The sequence below is a fragment of the Lontra canadensis genome, unplaced genomic scaffold (assembly GCF_010015895.1).
Source record: "Lontra canadensis isolate GAN:19392208 unplaced genomic scaffold, GSC_riverotter_1.0 scaffold137, whole genome shotgun sequence".
Classification (NCBI taxonomy): domain Eukaryota; kingdom Metazoa; phylum Chordata; class Mammalia; order Carnivora; family Mustelidae; genus Lontra; species Lontra canadensis.
Window position 1 is genome coordinate 4,039 of NW_022631131.1, and position 19,647 is coordinate 23,685.

The 19,647-nt window shown below is 37.6% G+C and overlaps 1 protein-coding gene across 6 annotated transcripts; it reads left to right on the plus strand.

Annotated features, from left to right (window-relative positions):
• The first annotated feature begins 910 nt into the window (after positions 1–910).
• Positions 911–17,738, plus strand: ZNF207 (zinc finger protein 207). 6 transcript variants are annotated; one of them, XM_032843284.1, is made up of 12 exons: positions 912–1,107; positions 2,591–2,717; positions 6,998–7,136; positions 8,502–8,672; positions 8,801–8,876; positions 9,382–9,429; positions 10,520–10,590; positions 13,289–13,446; positions 14,623–14,715; positions 15,731–15,973; positions 16,568–16,727; positions 16,888–17,738. In XM_032843284.1, exons 1-12 carry the CDS (start codon positions 1,067–1,069, stop codon positions 17,046–17,048), a joined length of 1,488 nt encoding a protein of 495 aa, XP_032699175.1. In that variant the 5' UTR covers positions 912–1,066; the 3' UTR covers positions 17,049–17,738. The 6 variants fall into 6 exon arrangements, with proteins under 6 accessions (XP_032699177.1, XP_032699175.1, XP_032699176.1 ...); XM_032843285.1 differs by having other exon boundaries at positions 8,505–8,672; XM_032843286.1 differs by lacking the exon at positions 9,382–9,429 and having other exon boundaries at positions 911–1,107.
• Positions 17,739–19,647: the final 1,909 nt, after the last annotated feature.

The following is a 19,647-nucleotide window of genomic DNA, read 5'->3' on the forward strand; positions in this document are numbered from 1 at the left end:
ATATTGTTTTAGTTCTTTTCCAGTGCACTTAATCACTCCTGACATTATGCATTTGTTTATTATGTTTCCTCTACTAGAGCGTCAGCTTGCTCACCGCTCAAAGTCTCCTTCGGAGGTACTGAGGGTTAGGACTTACTTTTCTTTGTGGTTGATTGCGTGGGGTGGGGGGACACACAATGACACAGTTCAACCCATAACAACATTGTGCTGTGAACACGGTTTTACTTCTTCCCTTCCAGCCTAGATTCCTTTTTTTCCCTCCTCCCTAGGATTATCTCTTGCCACCAACCAGCCCCATCACTAGGAGCTCCAGCCCCAACACCATTAGTGTATTTCAGGCGCTCAGGCTCAAAGACTTGCGCTTTTTGCTCCTTCAAAGAGTTTCTCTCTCTTCCACTTCCCTTGCTCCCACGGACCCTTCAGAAAACCCTTCTTGACACCCCAATGACCTCTAAGACCCTTGTTAGTGCTCCCCTCCGGAGGTCTGCAGCACCCTGTCACCCATCTGTGAATTACAAGGCAGAGACTGACACTTCTTTAACAAAATATGTGATAAGCAAATGCGCAACACTTACTACAGGAAGGATTAATTCGAGCAAAGAGACATAATTAAAAGTTGGGCGCTCTTTCAGTATTTTTTATTTGTAGTCTGTCCTTAATTACAATAATAATCTTTCCAGTCCCCCCAAACCCCCACTCCTTCAATTACGAGTGTCTCGGCGTACCTCCGTAACCAGCTCTCTTACAAAAGAAACCGGAGGGATCAGCAAACACAAGCAAGGATGGCCGGGACAGCTTAAACGGACAAGATGGCGGCTGCACCTCAGCCGCCACGAGTCTCCACCCACTCAGGGAGGAGGCCTGCGTCATGTGACCCTACCCGGCCTAGCACCGCCTCCGGCCGCAGTGCCTGACGGGAGCAGAGCGGCGAACGAGGGCGTCGGCCATTTTGTGTCTGTTTCCTGTGGGACGCGGTGGTGGCCGTTGGGTCGGGAGAGTGAGCGGTATTTGCCTCGTTTTTCCTGCTTGTTTTTTCCCCCTTATACTTTGTCGGTAGAGCGCGGTTATGGGTCGCAAGAAGAAGAAGCAGCTGAAGCCGTGGTGCTGATATCCTTTACCGGTTTGAAGTCGAGGCCGAGCGGGGGCGCCGGTTGGCGGTGACTGGGACTGGGAGGCCTTGCTCTGGCCTGTGGCGGAGAGTGTCTGGGATCTAGGCCTCGAGGTGGGTGGCTGGATGGCCCGGAGCCGGATTTGGGAATACCTCGCAGAAAATGAAGTTCCTAGGGTGACAGGCTCTCTGGCAGTTGGGGGTCGTGGGACTCCGTGACTCAGGAGGTTCTTGATGTGGTGCGCTCGTGGACCCAACCGCTGGGAGGCGGCTTGGACCCCTCCACCAAGGACAGTGTTCCCTAAGGCTGTTCGGCCACACTCCGTTGTTTTGGTGACGATTCAACAAAGGGGCTTTCTTCGAGTATAATACGCCGATTGAGTCTATGGAAGATTAGGGGAGAGCTTCGGAGCCTCTCACCCACTTTTCCCGTTTTATTGTAGATTCGATGGCTTAGTAAAGGCTTGTGTTCGTCAACCCCGGTTTCGAACCCCCCCCCCCTTTTTTTTTTGACCTGGGTTGGGGGAACTAGTTTCCGCGTCTCACCCACTGGCGCCTTAATCTTCAAGAAGCGTTTCTTAGAGGGTGGAGTTTCTTTTCGTCTGTTACCTGGCTTTGTAAGTCTTCAAAAAAAAAAAAAAAAATTGCTTCCTATTGCTTACTAAAACGTGGCGTCTTTTTAAATACTTTTTCCGGAAGCGCTAATACATTTGACGATGAAAGTGGTTTTGCTTACTGGTCTGTACTAAAAAACGATCTGTTACAGAATTGCGTTTATTCCCATGCTAGTTGGAAGATGGTCACTTATTTTTTTCAATGTGCTTTTAGGAAAATCTGTCGAGTGAGATCAAAATTCTCAGTCTTATTAATGTGATTTGTGAGTTTAAATACACTCTATGGCAACATAAATTTATAAGGAGTTGCAAACAACTTTATGGCTTGTTCATAGGGATATGTTCTTATTCGTTATGAGCTTATTTTTGGATCTAAATAATCTCAGATTCCAGGTATTAGGTAGATTTTTAATATTTCAGTTATTTTTGTTCGTCTATTTAATGATTTCTATTTTGAAATTCAGTCTCGACATAAACTCGGGGTTTTTTTTTTTAACCTTGAACTGTACAGTCCACAGTGTGCATTTCAAATGTTGAAATAATGAAAAAAAAAGTCAGTTTCACTTAAATCTCTTTTAAATGCAAGAATTTGACAAAACTATGTTGCTGATTACTGAGATGTGTTCATTTAGAGATGGTGGAGAGAGATTATGGATTTCTGGGAATCTTTAAAAGAGTAGAAGTACATGGCAAGATAATTCCGAATTACATAGTAAATACCAGAAACAAAGTTTGTATAAATGACATTTTTGGTTTTAGCTGTTTTTACATTTTAATATTCTTCCTCCTGTTCTCTAATGTATGACAGATTTTTTTTATAAGCAGCGTCAATATCATGCTGGTTTTGTACCTTAACAGCATTGATCAGGTATTGTAATAGAGATTTTGATGATGAGAAGATTCTTATACAACACCAAAAAGCAAAACATTTTAAATGCCATATATGTCATAAGAAGTTGTACACAGGACCTGGCTTAGCTATTCATTGCATGCAGGTAAGGATTTTTTTTTCCCCTAATTTAATTTTTACCCCCTTGTTTAAACCATGTGAAAAAATTTTTTGAATTTCTCTTTGACAGCTGTAGGGTTTTGTTTATTGCGAAAGATCAGATGTGGTTAGTTAGCTTTAAAAAACACTGTTTTTAGCCATTAAGAAGATAAATAATTGGGTTTTTCAATGTTTAAAGAAAATTTATGTTGCTAATGTTTATTTTTGAATTATTGATAGTATTTCTTATCCTAGGTTAGATTGGTGACAAATTGAGGTCCCCAAGTATCTGCTTTGTACTTGGGTTAGAGAACAAGGATCAGTGATTTCAATTTTGTGGTCAGTCTGACCAGTTCTAATCCTATGAGAATTAACACATAATTAGCTACCATTACTCACTGCCTTTGAAAGATTTGTTATAATCTGTTGCCTGAGGATAGGCTTACTTCTGTTATTCCCTGGACCTCTTTTGGAATGGTAACATTGTGTTTCATTCGATAATTTTTGTGTTTCTTGAGTTTTTTCACTGCTAGGTAGGGAAAGCTTTGCAATTTATATTTTTAAAGATCTAGTAAGTGCCTTTATGTCTTATTCAACGTTATTTCTTCTACTTTTGCCAATCCTAGAGCTGCCTGAATTTTTGCCTAATTGGACCCTAGAGAGATGAGAGATGAGCAAATCCTTATTCATTGGAAACTACTGTTGGTAGGAGGCAGGGAGGTAAATTAAAATAAGATGTTGTTTCCCCAAGTTTAAAAATAAGTTTATAAAAGAAAATATGTTGATATAGATCTTTTCCACTCCCAATTATATAACAATAATTTAATATTCATTCAAAAATATTTTAGATCCTGCTACATGCTAGACCCACAGTTTTCCACTGTAGTAATCACTAGTTACATGTGGCTACTTAAAAGACGTTTAGGGGCACCTGGCTGGCCCAATTGGTTAAGCACCTGCCTTTGCTCAGGTCATGATCCCCAGCGTCCTGGGATTTCAGTCTCGCATTGGGCTCCCTGCTCAGTGGTGAGCCTGCTGCTCCTCCCCCTGCTTTCTTGCTCTCTCTCTGAAATAAGTCTTTTTTTTTTTTTAAAGGGGTAATTTAAAAATTAAAAAATTTAATATGTCAGTCATTATAGCCACATTTCCAGTGCTCAGTCATATGTGGCTGGTGGATGACTATTGTATTGGGTAGTTTCGATACAGAATATTACTATTTCTCACAAAAAGTTCCTGTGAGAGGGTATTGTGTTAGTGTTTTAGGCACTAAGTATACAGCTGTGAAGAAAAAGTCACCATTGTGGAGTTTAGATTCGTGTTGTGGAAGAAGATAAACTGTAAATACTTAGTTTTTCAGTGATAAGTGATAGAGAAGGCTAAAACTAGGTAGGAGGTATAGGGAGGGCCACAAGATGGGAAAAGGCCTGGATGAGAAACTGACATCTGAACAGAGATCTGAAAGGAAGTGAAAGAGCCGTGGAACAGCGAATGAAAGACCCTCACATATAGGAGCATCCTCCTATATTGAAGGAAGAAGGAAAGAGTAGCAATGTTCTTTATATAGGAGGGCTTACGTAGGCCATTTTCTTCAATTCTGAATGAAATGGGAGGTTTGAGTAGAGGGAGAGCATGCTGATGCACTTTCTTTTTTCTTTCTTTCTTTTTTTTTAAAGAATTGTCCTGGCCAGTAGACTTGAGATTAGACAGGCTGCAGAGTGCACTTAGGGTGACTAGAGTATTCCAGGCAAGAGGTGAGGGTGACAGAGACCAGACTTTGCTGGTGGATTTGATGCAGAGTATAATAAAGTGAGGAGTTACAGATGATCTGAAGGCATTTGGTCTGTGAGATACACACTGAGATGTAGAAAGCTGCCGGAAGAATAGGCTTAGAGATGAGGATATCAGGTTGGTGTTAGGTTAATTTTGAGAAGGTCTGTTGAATATCCAGATGGAGATGTCCTCTAAGGAGTTGTGTCTACAATCCTGGAGTTCAGAGAGGTGGGAGCTGGAGATAGAAGTTTGGAAGGATACCGTGTAAGGACAGCTATTTTATTTAACTCATTATACTAGATGTCCTTTTTCCTTAGGGAGTGGAATATAGATAAAAAAAGAGGTGCAAGGACTCCACCTTAGGCCACTCCCAGTATTTAAAGGTTGGAAGATTAAAGTAAACCATTCAGGGACATTGAAATGGTAGGAAATCCAAGAAAATAGTGTACTGAAAACCAAATGAAATGTTTCAAGGAGTAAGTTATTTAACTGCGTCAAATGCTGGTGGTAGGTCAAGGAAGAAGAGGACTGAGATTGAATGATTTCCTAGAACGATGAGGATGAAAGCTTGATTGGAATGCTTTCAAAAGAAAATAAAGAAGTAGAGGCACTCTTTGAAGAGTTGTACTATACAAGAGCAGAAACATGGAATGGAACTAGAAAGAGATTAGTTGAGAAATTATTTCAGTAACATTTTTAATGGACTAAGTGCTTCTATTTTTGTAGTCCTAGTGTAGTTGCGTAGCAACCTGTGAGATAGGCATGGCAGTTAAATCAGATACAGCCTCCAGTTTTATAGGTGGTAAACCTAAGACATTAATAATTTAGGTGGTTCACATCAGTGCTTTCTCTTGTCTTTTCAGCCAAGACCATACCAACTTCTAGGCAAGATTTTAAGAAATTTAATTCTGGCTGGGATATTGTGAGGTAGTTAGGTAAATCATGTTCTTTTCCTTTCTTTCCAACAGCTTTTGAAATGTTTATTCTTGGCCTTATCATTTAGAAGTAGAACAAAGACTAGTTACTGTGTATGTGAATGTAATTTTAATTTTTTGGGAAAACATGAATTAATTCATCTGCATTTGTCAAGAATAGTAACATTCCAAAAAACTTAGAAAACGGTGATTAAGTTGCTTGTTGAGTAGCTTTATTTGTGGATCTTTTAATCACAGTGAGGAACAGTGGTTAAAAATTTATTAAAAAAATTACAATTTTTGAATTTGATTTGCATGTCGCTGTTTAAAGTCTTTGAGATACATATCTGAGAGGAAAATAGTTTCCTTGGGGCACCTGGGTGGCTCAGTGGGTTAAAGCCTCTGCTTTTGGCTCGGGTCATGGTCCCAGGGTCCTGGGATCGAGCCCCAAATCTGGCTCCCTGCTCAGCAGGGACCCTGCTTCCTCCTCTCTCTCTCTGCCTCTCTGCCTACTTGTGACCTCTGTCTGTTAAATAAAAAAATAAATAAAATCTTAAAAAAAGATACTTAGCTTCCTTTAATTACCTTTCTATTCTTACATGAAAGTGTCTTGGGAGGAAAGAAAAATTGAGTATGGACAAGTATGTCCAAGTCATTATTAACCTAAATCAGTGATTCTCAAGCTTGAGCATGCCTCAGAATCACCTGGAGGGCTTGTTAAAGCACACATTGCTAGCCTTACCCAGGAGTTTCTGATGGGGTAGAGCGTATACTGAGAATTTGTGTTTCTGATAAGTTTTCAGGTAATGCTGATAGTCTGGGCAAGAATACTTTGACATTTTTTAGCCTGAGTGAATGCAAGTGGCTGAAGAAACTGAGACTGACAGGAATTTTACCATATTGGCAAGAGAGACCCATGTTTGAGTGTTGGAAACATCTGTTCTAGCAAAAACCATACTGGAAAAAAATTGTAGATTTCCAGTGTTTTATAATAGCACTTCCTCCTCTTTGTGGTCTACCAAATAAGTTTAGGATAATGACGGGATCATTGCTGTGCAGTGTTAAGTGTCTCAGGTAACTCCTTAGTTAGGGGTAATGCTAACTGTAAATGTCACTTTTATAATTTGTAACTACAGGCTTGTCTCAAGATCCATTCTTGGAAATTTTAATTCTTGATAAAAGAGGACTGTTTCCTCTAAGTTTTATTTGTCAGACTTGAAACTTCTCTGATTTGAGTGGAATTACTAGTTCATTGCTGATACTTCAAGCAAGCAAGATTACATAGTAAGCTTAAATTAATATGTATTGAGTCCTTACTATGTGTTAGACATCCTGCCAAGTGATAATTTATTCATTGTGTTTTATTTAATCCTAAAAATGATCCTAGGTGTTAGGTACTGTGGGTGGAGTAATCTTAAATGATTTGCCTAATCCACATATCTGGTTAGTGAGCAGCAAAACAGGATTGAGTCCAGATAGTCTCACTATAGAGCCAGTTATGCTTAACTATTATACTGAGTGTTCTCTAAGTAATTTCAGATTACTCTTAAAGGACTTTATGAGGCACTTTAGTCTATCTAATGGAAGTTTGTTTTAATGTTAGGTGCATAAAGAGACAATAGATGCTGTACCAAATGCAATACCTGGGAGAACAGACATCGAATTGGAAATATATGGTATGGAAGGTATTCCAGAAAAAGACATGGATGAAAGAAGACGACTTCTTGAACAGAAAACACAAGGTAAATGCTAAGATCTTTGCTTTTTCTTAATTGAGCTTCACTAACGAGAGTATTAATAATTTGACATAACAGTTAATAGTAGATGTTAGGTTTATTCAAAACTCCAATTTTGAGTTTTATTTCTTGTGTCTTAATGTTTGAATTTGTGTATTTGATTTGTATATATGTGATTACAGGTGGAATTAGCAAGTGTTGAGATTTTTGAAAACAAAGGTTGCTTGTTACGATTTGATTGTATAACTACTAATAGTAAAATATTTTTTTAGTGCTGTTATTTGTCTTGGAATTTGTGATCATTATCCAGATAGTGGAAGTTATTAACCACCTATGAAATTTCTTTATTTTTAAGATTTTATTTATTGTGAAAGATTACGTTCAGGCAAGGGGAGGGGCAGAGGGGAAGAGAGAGGGACTCTGAAGCAGACTCTGTGTTAACCATCCTGGCTTGATCTCACAATCCTGAGATTGTCACCTGAGCTGAAACTAAGAGTTGGATGCTTACTTGATTGAGCTACACAGTCACCTCTTTTATTTTATGTCTTTAAGGTTTACCATTTATTTTTGAGAGGGAGGGAGAGAGAGAGTGAGCAAAGCTGGTGGGGAGCAGAGGAAGAGAGAATCTCAAGATGACTCTTCACTGAGTGGGGAGCCTACACTTGAGGCTTAGTCTCAGGACCCCGGGATCATGACCTCAGCTGAAAGAGTCAGACACTCAGTTGAGCGAGCCATCATGCGGAAGCTCCATGAGTTTTTTCATTTGTTTGTTTTTATTAAGTAAGCTCTACACCTGATGTGGAGCTTGATCGCAAGACCCCAAGTTCTAGAGTCACATATTCTACTTACAGGTGCCAGCCAGGTGCCCTGAAACTTTTGTTTTGAGAAGCATCGAGAAGAGGTCAGACCTCTTTGTTACAGTTTATCTTTATGGATGGAATAGAAAGTAATTTTTTTAAATAAAGCTGACTTAGGAAAAACACTTTTACCTGTCATAGAATAGGGAAAGTATGTTAACCTTCTTATTTAACGTAGATTGGAAACAAATTTGAAGAGTAAAAACAGTATTGTGATTTTCTTTTTGTAAGAAAAATCTCATGAGCTAATTGAATTGAAATAATTATTATTTTTAAAAGATATTTTTTGAGAGACAGCAAGCAGGAGGGGCAGAGGGAGAAGCGGACTTCCTGCTGAGCAGGAAGCCGGATGCGGGACCTTGGGATTATGACCTGAGCTGAAGGCAGACTCTTAATGGACCAAGCCACCCAGCTGCCCTGAAATTATTTTTTTTAATGTTGAATGTCAGACATGCTGAGTTTTTCTTTTTTTTTTTTTACTTTATGGGGAAAAACTAATTAAAACTTTTTTTAGCAGAGAGTCAAAAAAAGAAGCAACAAGATGATTCTGATGAATATGACGATGATGACTCTGCAGCTTCAACTTCATTTCAGCCACAGCCTGTTCAACCTCAACAAGGCTATATCCCTCCAATGGCACAGCCAGGACTGCCACCAGTTCCGGGAGCCCCAGGAATGCCTCCAGGTATTACATAAGGTTTCTTAAAATTAACATTTTAAGGACTTTATTGATGTGACGTAGAAGTATTAAAATCTTTCTCTTACCACTTTAATATTTGTGATTTTTTTTGTTGTTGAAATTCTTATTTATAGGCATACCTCCATTAATGCCAGGTGTTCCTCCTTTGATGCCAGGAATGCCACCAGTCATGCCAGGCATGCCACCTGGGTAAGAGAACTTTTAATTGACTTGTGGGCTTGTGCCTAGTAATGATCTTTTTCAGCTTGGGTGTTATATGAATTTTAAAATGTTACTTTGCCCCCCGCCCCCTCCCCAAAAGGTATGGGCTCCATAAATACTAAATTTGTCAAATAAAGGGGTCTACCAGTCAATTAAAGGAATATAAATTTGCCTCTGAAGATAATAGATTTTTGGGTTTTAGGATGTCTGTAGGCAGCCATCTGCTTCAATTGCATCTGATGTAATTAAAGTAGTTGGTTGTAGATTTGTGTTTCTAAGATTCAGAACTGTCCATGACACTTTGTAGTTGTGACAAGAAGCAAACTCTGTAAATGATTTTATTTGTCAAATCATCAAGAACTAAAATGAATATGAGGTGCTCGTGCCTATCACTTTTACTTAAATATGTTGGATGTGAGAGGTATACAATACACTTTCCCACTGTATTTTGAAAATCACAGTTAGATTTTGATTTTGTCATACATTTTCACAGATTGCATCATCAGAGAAAATACACCCAGTCATTTTGCGGTGAAAACATGTAAGCATCTCATTCATAATGTAATTCAGGAGGTATCATAATGTCATTTTTTTATGTGTTTAATGGTATCTATTCAATTGACTTCAGAAATTTTCTAACCTTCCTAAAACTTCTAAAATGTGCAAGCTGGTTGACACAGGTCTCTTAATGGAGGGAAATAAAACATCTGTGAGGAAATTGTAATAGACCCATATAAAAAGCATTTTTTAAATGCAGCTCTTTTTCCCCAAACTGCTAAAGTAATGGAATTTAGTTTAAAAAAAAAAAAAAAGGGTTGTTAGTTAAGAAAGAATAGATATTCTTTTCCAAAATTACATGCTTTGTTATTATGGAAGTAATTCGGTTTTCTTATAATGAAATCTGTAAATAGAAGTTTACCTTTTGATAAAGTTCTCATTTAAGAATTCACAAACTTGGAACTGTTTTAAGTGAATTGAATATTGATATGTGAAGGTGAGCTCTTTTAGGGGAAAGAAAATAAATATGGGTTATGTTTTTTTTAAGTCATGGTTTACTGTTAGGTAGCTATTACAAATAGAAATTGGGCAGTTGTGTGAGTTTACTTTTGACTCTTTTTAATTTTGGTGGTAGTGTTTGTTTGTTTTTTTTAACCCTCCAAAAGGAAAAAAAAAAAATTTACTCCACAGTGTACATTCAGTATTTTCCTTTTGAAAAATCTGATGACTCCAAAATAATTTTTTTAAATTTACATTCTGTATGGATATTTTCAAGTGAGACAAAAGGTGATTTTGATTTCCAATTACACATATTTTAGATGAGGCCTCTTTTATATATTAAGGAAGGTATAATTGTTCTTAGTGACTTTAAATGTATGAAAATGATTTGTCAGCAAAGACGGATTTTTTTTTTTCCTTATTTTACTGGCAAACCCAAGAATTTGCTGGGTTTTAGAGGGTTTATTTTGATAGGATTGTTTCAGTGTTGTGTATTCTTTCAGCTTGATTTATTTCAGTATTAAAGGTCAAATTCGAGTCTTTTATCTGTTGTTTCAGGCTTTAGCCAAAATATTTTCTAATGGTTTATACTATTAATTAACTTGGTTTGTTTCTTGAAATTTGCTTTCTAATAGAATGATGCCAATGGGTGGAATGATGCCACCTGGACCAGGAATACCACCTCTGATGCCTGGTATGCCGCCAGGTATGAAACGTAGATGGTTTCCTTTTAATACGATTGGCATGCTTTATTCTTACCTTTTTTGAAGAACAGGTTTGTGGATTTTAGTGCAGTTGTAATTTATAATTACCATAGTTTGCTGAGTTCACTTTGAAATTACTTGGAGAAGTGTTGGAATGGACCGTGGCGGTTTTTGAGTCTTGAAATGGGTAATACACAGGTTTCAAAGCAGTCGAAATGAGTCACAGAACCTTTGCACCAAAGCTCATATACCTAAGATGTGTTGAATTTGTGGGTTTGTTGTTGTTTTAAAGGTTTTATTTATTCATTTGAGAGAGAGAGCATATAAGCAGGGGGAATAGCAGAGGGAGAGGGAGAAGTGGGCTCCCTGCCAAGCAGAGAGCCTGATGTGGGGCTCGATCCCAGGACCTTGGGATCATGACCCAAGCTGAAGGCAGACGCTTAACTGACTGAGCCACCCTGGCGCCCTGAGGGGTAGTATTTGTTAGGAATATTTTAGATGAATAATGGAGACTTTGGGCAAGTAATAGAGAAACCCGTCATGCCATATTTTAAAAATGTAGTCATTTATTGTCTCACTCAACAGAAAGAAAAGTGGTGGCTTCAGTGGCTGGTGATACCAAGAACCCATGTGTTTTTAAATATTCTTCTTTGCTAACCTTAGCTTTTCTCCCTCATACACATCACTCAGTTGTTATAACTCAGACAAGAAAGGGTGTCAACAGGAAAGGGTTATCTTTTTTTTTCATTAAGGAGCAAAGTAGGGGCACCTGGGTGACTCAGTCATTCAGGGTCTTCCTTGAGCTCAGGTCAGGATCAAGCCCCATATCGGGCTCCCTGCTCAGCTGGAAGCCTGCTTCTCCCTCTCCCTCTACTTGTGTTCCCTCTCTTGCTGTCTCTCTCTGTCAAATAAATAAAATCTTAAAAAAAAAAAAAAAAAAAACAAAGTGATTTTCCCACAAACTTCCTAGCGTCCTATTGTTCACCAGAAATAGGTCTAATGGACCCTCCAGCTCCAAGGGAGTCTTAAAAAAAAAAAAAACCCTGTGTTGACTTTATAGCCTACAATGTGGGGAATGGAATTTGGTTAGCCAAAGTAGGTGTGCCATAGAAGCCTTCATAGGCTTTCTCAGTTGGTTTCTTTGCTTTTTATATGTAATTCTAGCAAGTTTGGTTTGCAGTCCACAGCAGCTTTATTGATAGTTGTAAAAGGAACAGGAAAAATAAGGCAGCAGCAAAATTTGCATCATTGCCAGTGCAACCATTAATTTATAGACCATAGTTCCACATATGTTATTTCTGAGATATTTTAGGCAAAGTTATGTTGAGGAAGTTCGAAGAATGCACTCGTGATGGATTTTAGGAAATTTTATTTCTCTTTTTTTTTTTTAAGATTTTATTTATTTATTTGACATAGATCACAAGTAGACAGAGAGGCAGGTGCAGAGAGAAGAGGAAGGAGGCTCCCTGCCGAGCAAAGAGCCCCATGTGGGGCTCGACCCCCGGACCCTGGGATCATGACCTTAGTTGAAGGCAGAGGCTTTAACCCACTGAGCCACCCAGGCGCCCCAGGAAATTTTATTTCAAGTGCTTAAAGGAGAGGCGCCTGGCTGGCTCAGTCAATAGAGCATGCAACCAATCTTTGATCTCAAGTTTTAAGCTTGAGCCCTGTATTGGCTGTAGAGTTTACTTAAGAAAAATAAAATCTTTAAAGTGTTTTCAGGGATAACTTAGTTTTCTGGGAAAATTTTTGTGAGTATGTGACCTATCAGTGTTTTTACAGTAATTTGAATTTGAGTTCAGAGAGCATCCAGCTGTTGGATGATTGCAGTAATTCTCTTTTGTGTTTCAAAAAGTTAGCCAAATCAGTAATATTAGTAAGCTTAATTGCTACTTTCCGCATATATAGAATCTCCAGTACTATCTTTTACTTCCTGAAGTTCTGAAATACCCAAAGGAATAGAAAGGTTGAGGCAAATGCCTAGGTTACTCAAGACTTCATTGAATTGACCAGTTTATCAGTAACTTTGTAGTAGAGAAGCTTTATTTTTATTTTTCAAGATTTTATTGATTTGGAGGAGAGGGAGAAGGAAACCCTCTCTTGAGTGGGGAGCCTGATGTGGGGCTCAATTTCAGGACCCTGAGAGATCAGGGGCTGAGCTAAAGGCAGATACTCAACTGACCAAGCCACCCAGGCGCCCCTTGATTTTATTTTTTATTTTTTTAGAGAGACCACATGAGTGGGGGATTGTAGAGGGAGAGGGAGAGAGAGTCTCAAGCAGGCTCCACACCCAGCACGGATCTTGATATGGACTTGATCCCATGATCTGAACCGAAATAAGAGTCAAGAGGCCCAACCAACTGAGCCACCTAGGTGCCCCTAGAAGCATTTTTTTTTTTAGATATTTTATTTATTTATTTGACACAGAGAGAGATCACAAGTAGGCAGAGAGGCAGACAGAGAGAGGGGGGGAAGCAGACTCCCCGCTGAGCAGAGACCCTGATTTGGGGCTTGATCCCAGGACCCTGGGATCATGACCTGAGCCCAAAGTCAGAGGCTTAACCCACTGAGCCACCCAAGCACACCCCCCACTCGAAGCATTTTTAATATGGTATATTTTAAGAGAGTTTTGGGAAAAAATTTTTTCTGAACTTAAGTGTTTTGACATGCCCTGTCTTTTCCAACATTTCTTCTCTGTAGGTATGCCCCCTCCTGTTCCCCGTCCTGGAATTCCTCCAATGACTCAAGCACAGGCTGTTTCAGCGCCAGGCATTCTTAATAGACCACCTGCACCAACAGCCACAGTTCCTGCTCCACAGCCTCCAGTTACTAAGCCTCTTTTCCCCAGTGCTGGGCAGGTAAGGTGAAATTCCTGAAAAGGAGTGCACTTAGATTTAAAGGTAAAGTGTAGTTGTTTACAGAAAGTCTTGAAATTGTCATTAGGTTTGTTTTTTGTTTCTAATTTTTTAAATATAATTTACTAAATACAGAGAAGTCTCCGAGTCTCTTCCATGTTTGCACACATTGACTAGAGCCAGATAATGTAGTATGCTAATTTTTTCATGGCTTGTGAACACTGGTTATTCTTAGCTTTAGATAGAAATGAAAGCTTTAATTTCTGGGTACTTAAATACATGATAATGTTTAGAGGTCCTCTTATGTCCTCTTGAACTATGAGTGGAATGAAACCCCAAAGTCAAAGGAGAAAATCCTAAGACCTTAGCAAATCATTTGTTGGACTCTTAGAACAGTGAGAAACGACAGTGCTACACTTTTGCAGGAAGGGCATCATTTGACCTAGTTAGACTTAATCTTTCCCACTGCACTTGTGTTTTTTTAGAACTCAGAAACTAAAGATGCTTTTGTTTTTTTTTTAATATGTATTTACGTACATAGGTATATGTATAGAGATTGTGTGTAATGGTGGTTACTTTTTCTTTTTTTCCTAGTTATATTCAAAGTTAAATAGATGTATTTAATTGACTCAGAATTAAGATCAGGATGTGTGTTATTTTTCACTTTAACATTATCCCATAGAGGTTTTTTCCCTCAATTTTTTTCTGTTTATAGTTGTGAAAATAAAAGCTTTACTTTTAAAGTCCCCTGTAAGCATGTATCTTGTGTTTTTGAGGTGGGTGGGGATTTTATTTACTGAGAGATGTCAAGCTTTTGGCAAAAATCTTGTGGAGTCATTGATAGAGAATTGGATTGAAGTGTCAGTAGTAATGCATCTTTATTCTCGAATGAAGGTATCATTTTTCAAAATCACAGTGCAAAAACACATCCCAGTTTCAGAAAAGAAACTGGTTAACTAGGTTTATTGGTGTAGAATTTAAAAAAATTTTTTTTGAGGCTCATACTGTCAACTTTGTTTATTGTAAATGCATTAACTGCCTGCCTCTTGAAATAAGTCAGATTTGATTGCATTATTTTGCATTTATAAAAATGCAATCTATACTGAAAGTCTACCACATGGCTTATTTTCACCCATTTGTTTGGAGACTTTTCATTGTTTCCTTTCTTTTATGCTACAGATGGGGACACCTGTAACAAGCTCAAGTACAGCTTCATCCAATTCAGAAAGTCTGTCTGCATCTTCTAAAGCTCTGTTTCCTAGCACAGCACAAGTACGCAGGAAGTTGCAGTTTAAAATTGTTAAATGGCTTTATAAACTTAACCCTTTGGACCCTACTTTAAAACTAAATCTTTCCCCCCTGCAAAATATACTATGTTTAATTTTTTTAAAGTTAATGGTATAAAAATCAATGGTATTTGAAAATTTGAACTCATACTAATAGAAAAAAATGTACTCCAAACTCCTATGGTTCTAAAGGGTTAAAAGCATGTAAGCAGTAAATGCGTTATAGTAGCCACTGGTTAGCCTGATGCATGATTAAGCTTTTTTGATTTATGCTATTTAATCTAATGCATCACATACAATGTAAGGAAATATAGTACTCTGCATTTGGTTCTAAAGTTGGCCTAGTGTTCATGTTTCAGATGTTTGGAATTATGAGAAGTAACACATTTATAATTTATTACCGGTATCTTTATGCTTAAAAGATCCTACGAAGCCCTTTTGTCCATGGTAATCACCTAGCCATGGTTAATTGGGAGGACACTGTATTATCTGTATAAAGAGATCTCTGAAGGGACATCTTTAATGTGTCACCACTGATACTGTTTATGCTCTGCTTAGTAACTAAAATTTATCCAAACATTTGTATTTTGTAATTTCTTACTTTTTTTTTGAGGTGCTTAGTAGATTGATTGAACAACTAATTTAAAATAGTTAGAGTAGAACACGATATTCCAATACAATGTAATTCATCAGTTTGAAATAAATACAAAGCTTTGTAAAGCAAGTAAATTTTGGTGATAAAGGTAGATAATATCTTTGAAGTTATATGCAATCTTGTTTCCACTGCTGAGTTTTGGATGTGACTTTGACTCCAGGGTCTTTTGATATTCTTACATATTATCTTGATATTTTGTGGTGTTTTAATTATGTTAACTTTGTTTTAATTTCATTTAAAGTTTGGTTCTTTATTGAATGTTAGTATCTCACTTTTAGGTTAAGTATAATAGATATATTCAGTTTTGGATTTTGAAGTTTCCTTAATGAAAGATTGTGTTTTCCAGGCTCAGGCAGCTGTCCAAGGACCTGTTGGGACAGATTTCAAGCCCTTAAATAGTACCCCTGCAACAACTACAGAACCCCCAAAGCCTACATTCCCTGCTTATACACAGTCTACAGCTTCAACGACTAGTACAACAAATAGCACTGCAGCTAAACCAGCGGCTTCAATAACAAGTAAGCCTGCTACACTTACGACAACCAGTGCAACCAGTAAGTTGATCCACCCAGATGAGGATATATCACTGGTAAGTTTTTCACAGGTTTTTACTGGCATAGTTTGAATACCGTTGTAGTAACATTTCCTCTTAAAGTATTAATTTGTACACCATTGGTTTTGTAATCTGATCTAATGCTTACTGTGTGGTTTTCATTCTGGTTTTTAAGAACCACAAAATAAAGTGAATATTGTGTGTTTTGATCTTAGACATACGCTTTTCCCTACACCCAGACTATTTTTAAAAGAAGACAGTAAGTTGGGTTCTTAACTCTTAAAAATCATTTTGGTTACACATAAATTTGTAAATGATGAAATGGATAAGTGTGAGGTAGGATATACGGATCCTTTAAAGCTTATCTACTTTCTTCACTAGAGATTTTCTTACCTAGGCAGTATATAATTCCTGGAAAGTTATTAGCCATTTTTCAAATATAAAAATAGGTGAGGTTTTCTTGAGGTATTGAGATTTTAAGCAGTTGGACTGGTTTGTGGAGCAAAAATAATGGTTGGGAAATAAGGGTACATTTTTACAAAGTTACTCTGTAATATTTTGGGTGATTATCTTTTATAATTAATGACTCTATATTCAAGTCTTTAACATTGTGATCATATTTATTTGTAGGAAGAGAGAAGGGCACAGTTACCTAAATATCAACGTAATCTTCCTCGACCAGGACAGGCTCCCATTGGTAATCCACCAGTTGGACCTATTGGAGGTATGATGCCACCACAGCCAGGCATCCCACAGCAACAAGGAATGAGACCCCCAATGCCGCCTCATGGTATTTTTTTTTACGTTCATTGTGTTTATGTTTATTGTATTTACTGTATTAAGTGGATTTTCTGAGTATACACAAATTTATTTGCAGAATACATTGCATTTAACAGCATAATGCACAGACCAACTCAATCTATTTTTTGTGTTTTAAATCTGTTTTTTAGGTCAGTATGGTGGTCATCATCAAGGCATGCCAGGTTACCTTCCTGGTGCTATGCCACCATATGGGCAGGGACCGCCAATGGTGCCCCCTTACCAAGGTGGGCCTCCTCGACCTCCGATGGGAATGAGACCTCCTGTAATGTCGCAAGGTGGCCGTTACTGATCTTACTTCATCCAGTCTAATAGGTTTGGAGATTAAACCTTTTCTCAACTTGTGCTGTTTATATAGCCAAGCTTCCGTCAATAAGGCTTCATTGTGACTTTAACAAACATTATCTTCCCACATACCAGGAACTATTGGACATTTATTTTACATGGGAAAAATTATTTGGAATAATAAAGCAGGAACTTTTCCTGAAGTTGCAATTTATACTGTATGGCTTCTTTTTCATGTTTCACCTAGGTTTTTAGAAGTGAAGTATAGTAAATTTGGTTCGTTATATTGTGAAGGCGCTGGAATTACATGAACATACCACCTTAATAAAGGCAAGTTCTGTAAGCTTACATTGCTATTTGTAAAGTTATGCCTTCACAGCATTTCAGATGCTGTTGGACTTCACGTCCCCAACCTAGCTTGGTGAGGGCTGTAACTGTTTCCGAGACCTGTACATTGGAAGTCTGAATGTATAACAATATTTAATGTATTTAGAGTTCCTCATGTTGCAGGGTTTAAGAAATCTGACCCACCAAGGTCATGTGACTTTTCTGTACTGTTAAACTTCATTGTAATAAAATGAGAGAAAAACTTACGCCTTTTTATTCATAACCCAGCTGTGGACCACTGCCTGAAAGGTTTGTACAGATGCATGCCACAGTAGATGTCCACATAATAAAATTCATAGTTACCAATGCAGTTTTGATATATCATTGGATTCTGTCTTTGAATTGTAGGTTGTTCCTTAGCTGCATGTTTAAACTGGACAATATATATAGAATTGTATGTTAGTGCTTAAGTTGACAGAAAAACTTCGATACATATGAGTCATTATATAGTGGATATGAAATCTTTCTATTGTGTCACCTTTCCATGCCCTTGGTGTCACTACATGTTAGATGTCTTAGATACTTAAAATGTAAACCTTAGTATTCCTCTTCACTGCTGATGAAGTTTAGAGCCTAGTGCCAGACCCATTCATTTCCTTCTGATCATTTTTGAGACTGCAGTACTGCGTGGACCTCAGAAGCTTTTCAGGTGCAGACTTCTAGAAGCTTAGGTGCATGCAGTAATAGCTTTTTGCTGTTAATGGATTAGAATCTTTTCTAAGTGTAATGCCAGAGTAAGTGTACCTCTGTTAGGCTGACTAACAGATGGATTCAAAATTTTATTTTATGTTCCTGGAAAATTACATTATTTCTTCGATTAAGATGACTACCTTCTGTTATTATAAAGCCTAAATGGCTTTCCTGTTAACCTTTTCATTCTTGGAAATTTGAATGTTACTGTGTCCTGTGAAGAAGTTTTCTGTAGAGGCGACACTGCTGTTAGTGTTTTGTGTTACAAGTCTCCTACAATAATAGTTCTTGTTAACCTTTTTTTGGCATCCATTTTTTTAATCTTTATTTTTGCAAGGTACTTTTATGATTAAGTATCAAATGATCTACACAAAGCATGATTATTAATATAATGAACTCAAGTTGAGTTTTTCTCAACGTAAAGTTAAGATTTGTGAGAAAATGGTAACTTTTTATAACCTACATGTGAAGGTGTAGATAATTATATGAAATCTGAGTTTTTGTTTCCAAAAAAAAGTTTTAACCTTGTAGGAAAACACTGAAAATCTTCAGTCATAATAGAGTTGGTATTTAAGTGACAAGTAAAAGTCGTTCATTCATTGAAACAAAACATTCAAATATTTACAACGCTGAGTGAGTTTTTATTCAGATATTTTGGTCCAGTGAAATGTTTTATAGCTCTTTTCTTGTACCATCGAGGTTCAGAAAACTCCATAGCTTGAAAAGACAACATCTTTGTATCACCAGGAATGCGTTTCCTTCTTCCAACAGCTAAGCCCCATACCACTACCCTTTCCCTCACCAAACACCTGCCTGTTCCAGTAGTTTTGGAATTAACTTAGATTTGGCAGCACATTTATCAGACTGCCAAAGAGGAGCCTGTGTAAAAATCTGTAAGGTAGAAATGGCATGATTTAATTTAGAACGATTAAATAGGAAGTGTTTTCCCAAACCAAATGTCTTTAGAGCGTTTCATGTAATGTACAGGCTTATCAACAAAGTACAAATGGGTTAGTGATGTTTCAAAACTTATGCAAAGCTTTATTTACATTTAATGCAAAGATAACTGATATTTTATATCAAGGTTTGTTTTCTGAAGTCTGAAGGGAAAAAAATTACTTTTAAATAAGTTGTAGAATTTTAATTTTAATTAAAAGTTAATCCAAAGTGTTAATGCATGACACTTAAGCATACTGTCTCTTGTGTTGTGTTAGATATGGCCCAGGTGGTGCCCCTTTGGTATATTTAAAGTGTAATTTGTGCATGCATCAGCATAATTAAGCTTCTAGAAAATACGTTTTACCTAACTGCTTCTGGGGTCCATAGTGTGGTTAAATCATGAGTACAACAAATCATGTTGAGATAATAAACTCTTACTTTGACTTATGCTTCCTTAAAGTAATAGATGGAGTTGAGTTGAAGTAAACTTCCATTTGCCCTCACAGAAGACATCCTTTAGGACTTGCTATATTCAGGCAGGCATTGTGATTGCCATAATTTAGGAAGTTGTAAAATTAATGGGATTGCCA

What these genes read in the sequence shown, in the direction of transcription:
- ZNF207 (XM_032843284.1), top strand. Translation starts at nt 1,067, where the DNA reads ATGGGTCGCAAGAAGAAGAAGCAGCTGAAGCCGTGGTGCTG. An exon ending in TAGCTATTCATTGCATGCAG is followed by an intron (nt 2,718 to 6,997) that starts GTAAGGATTTTT and finishes TTTTAATGTTAG; the next exon opens with GTGCATAAAGAGACAATAGA. An exon ending in ATGCCAGGCATGCCACCTGG is followed by an intron (nt 8,877 to 9,381) that starts GTAAGAGAACTT and finishes ACATTTTCACAG; the next exon opens with ATTGCATCATCAGAGAAAAT.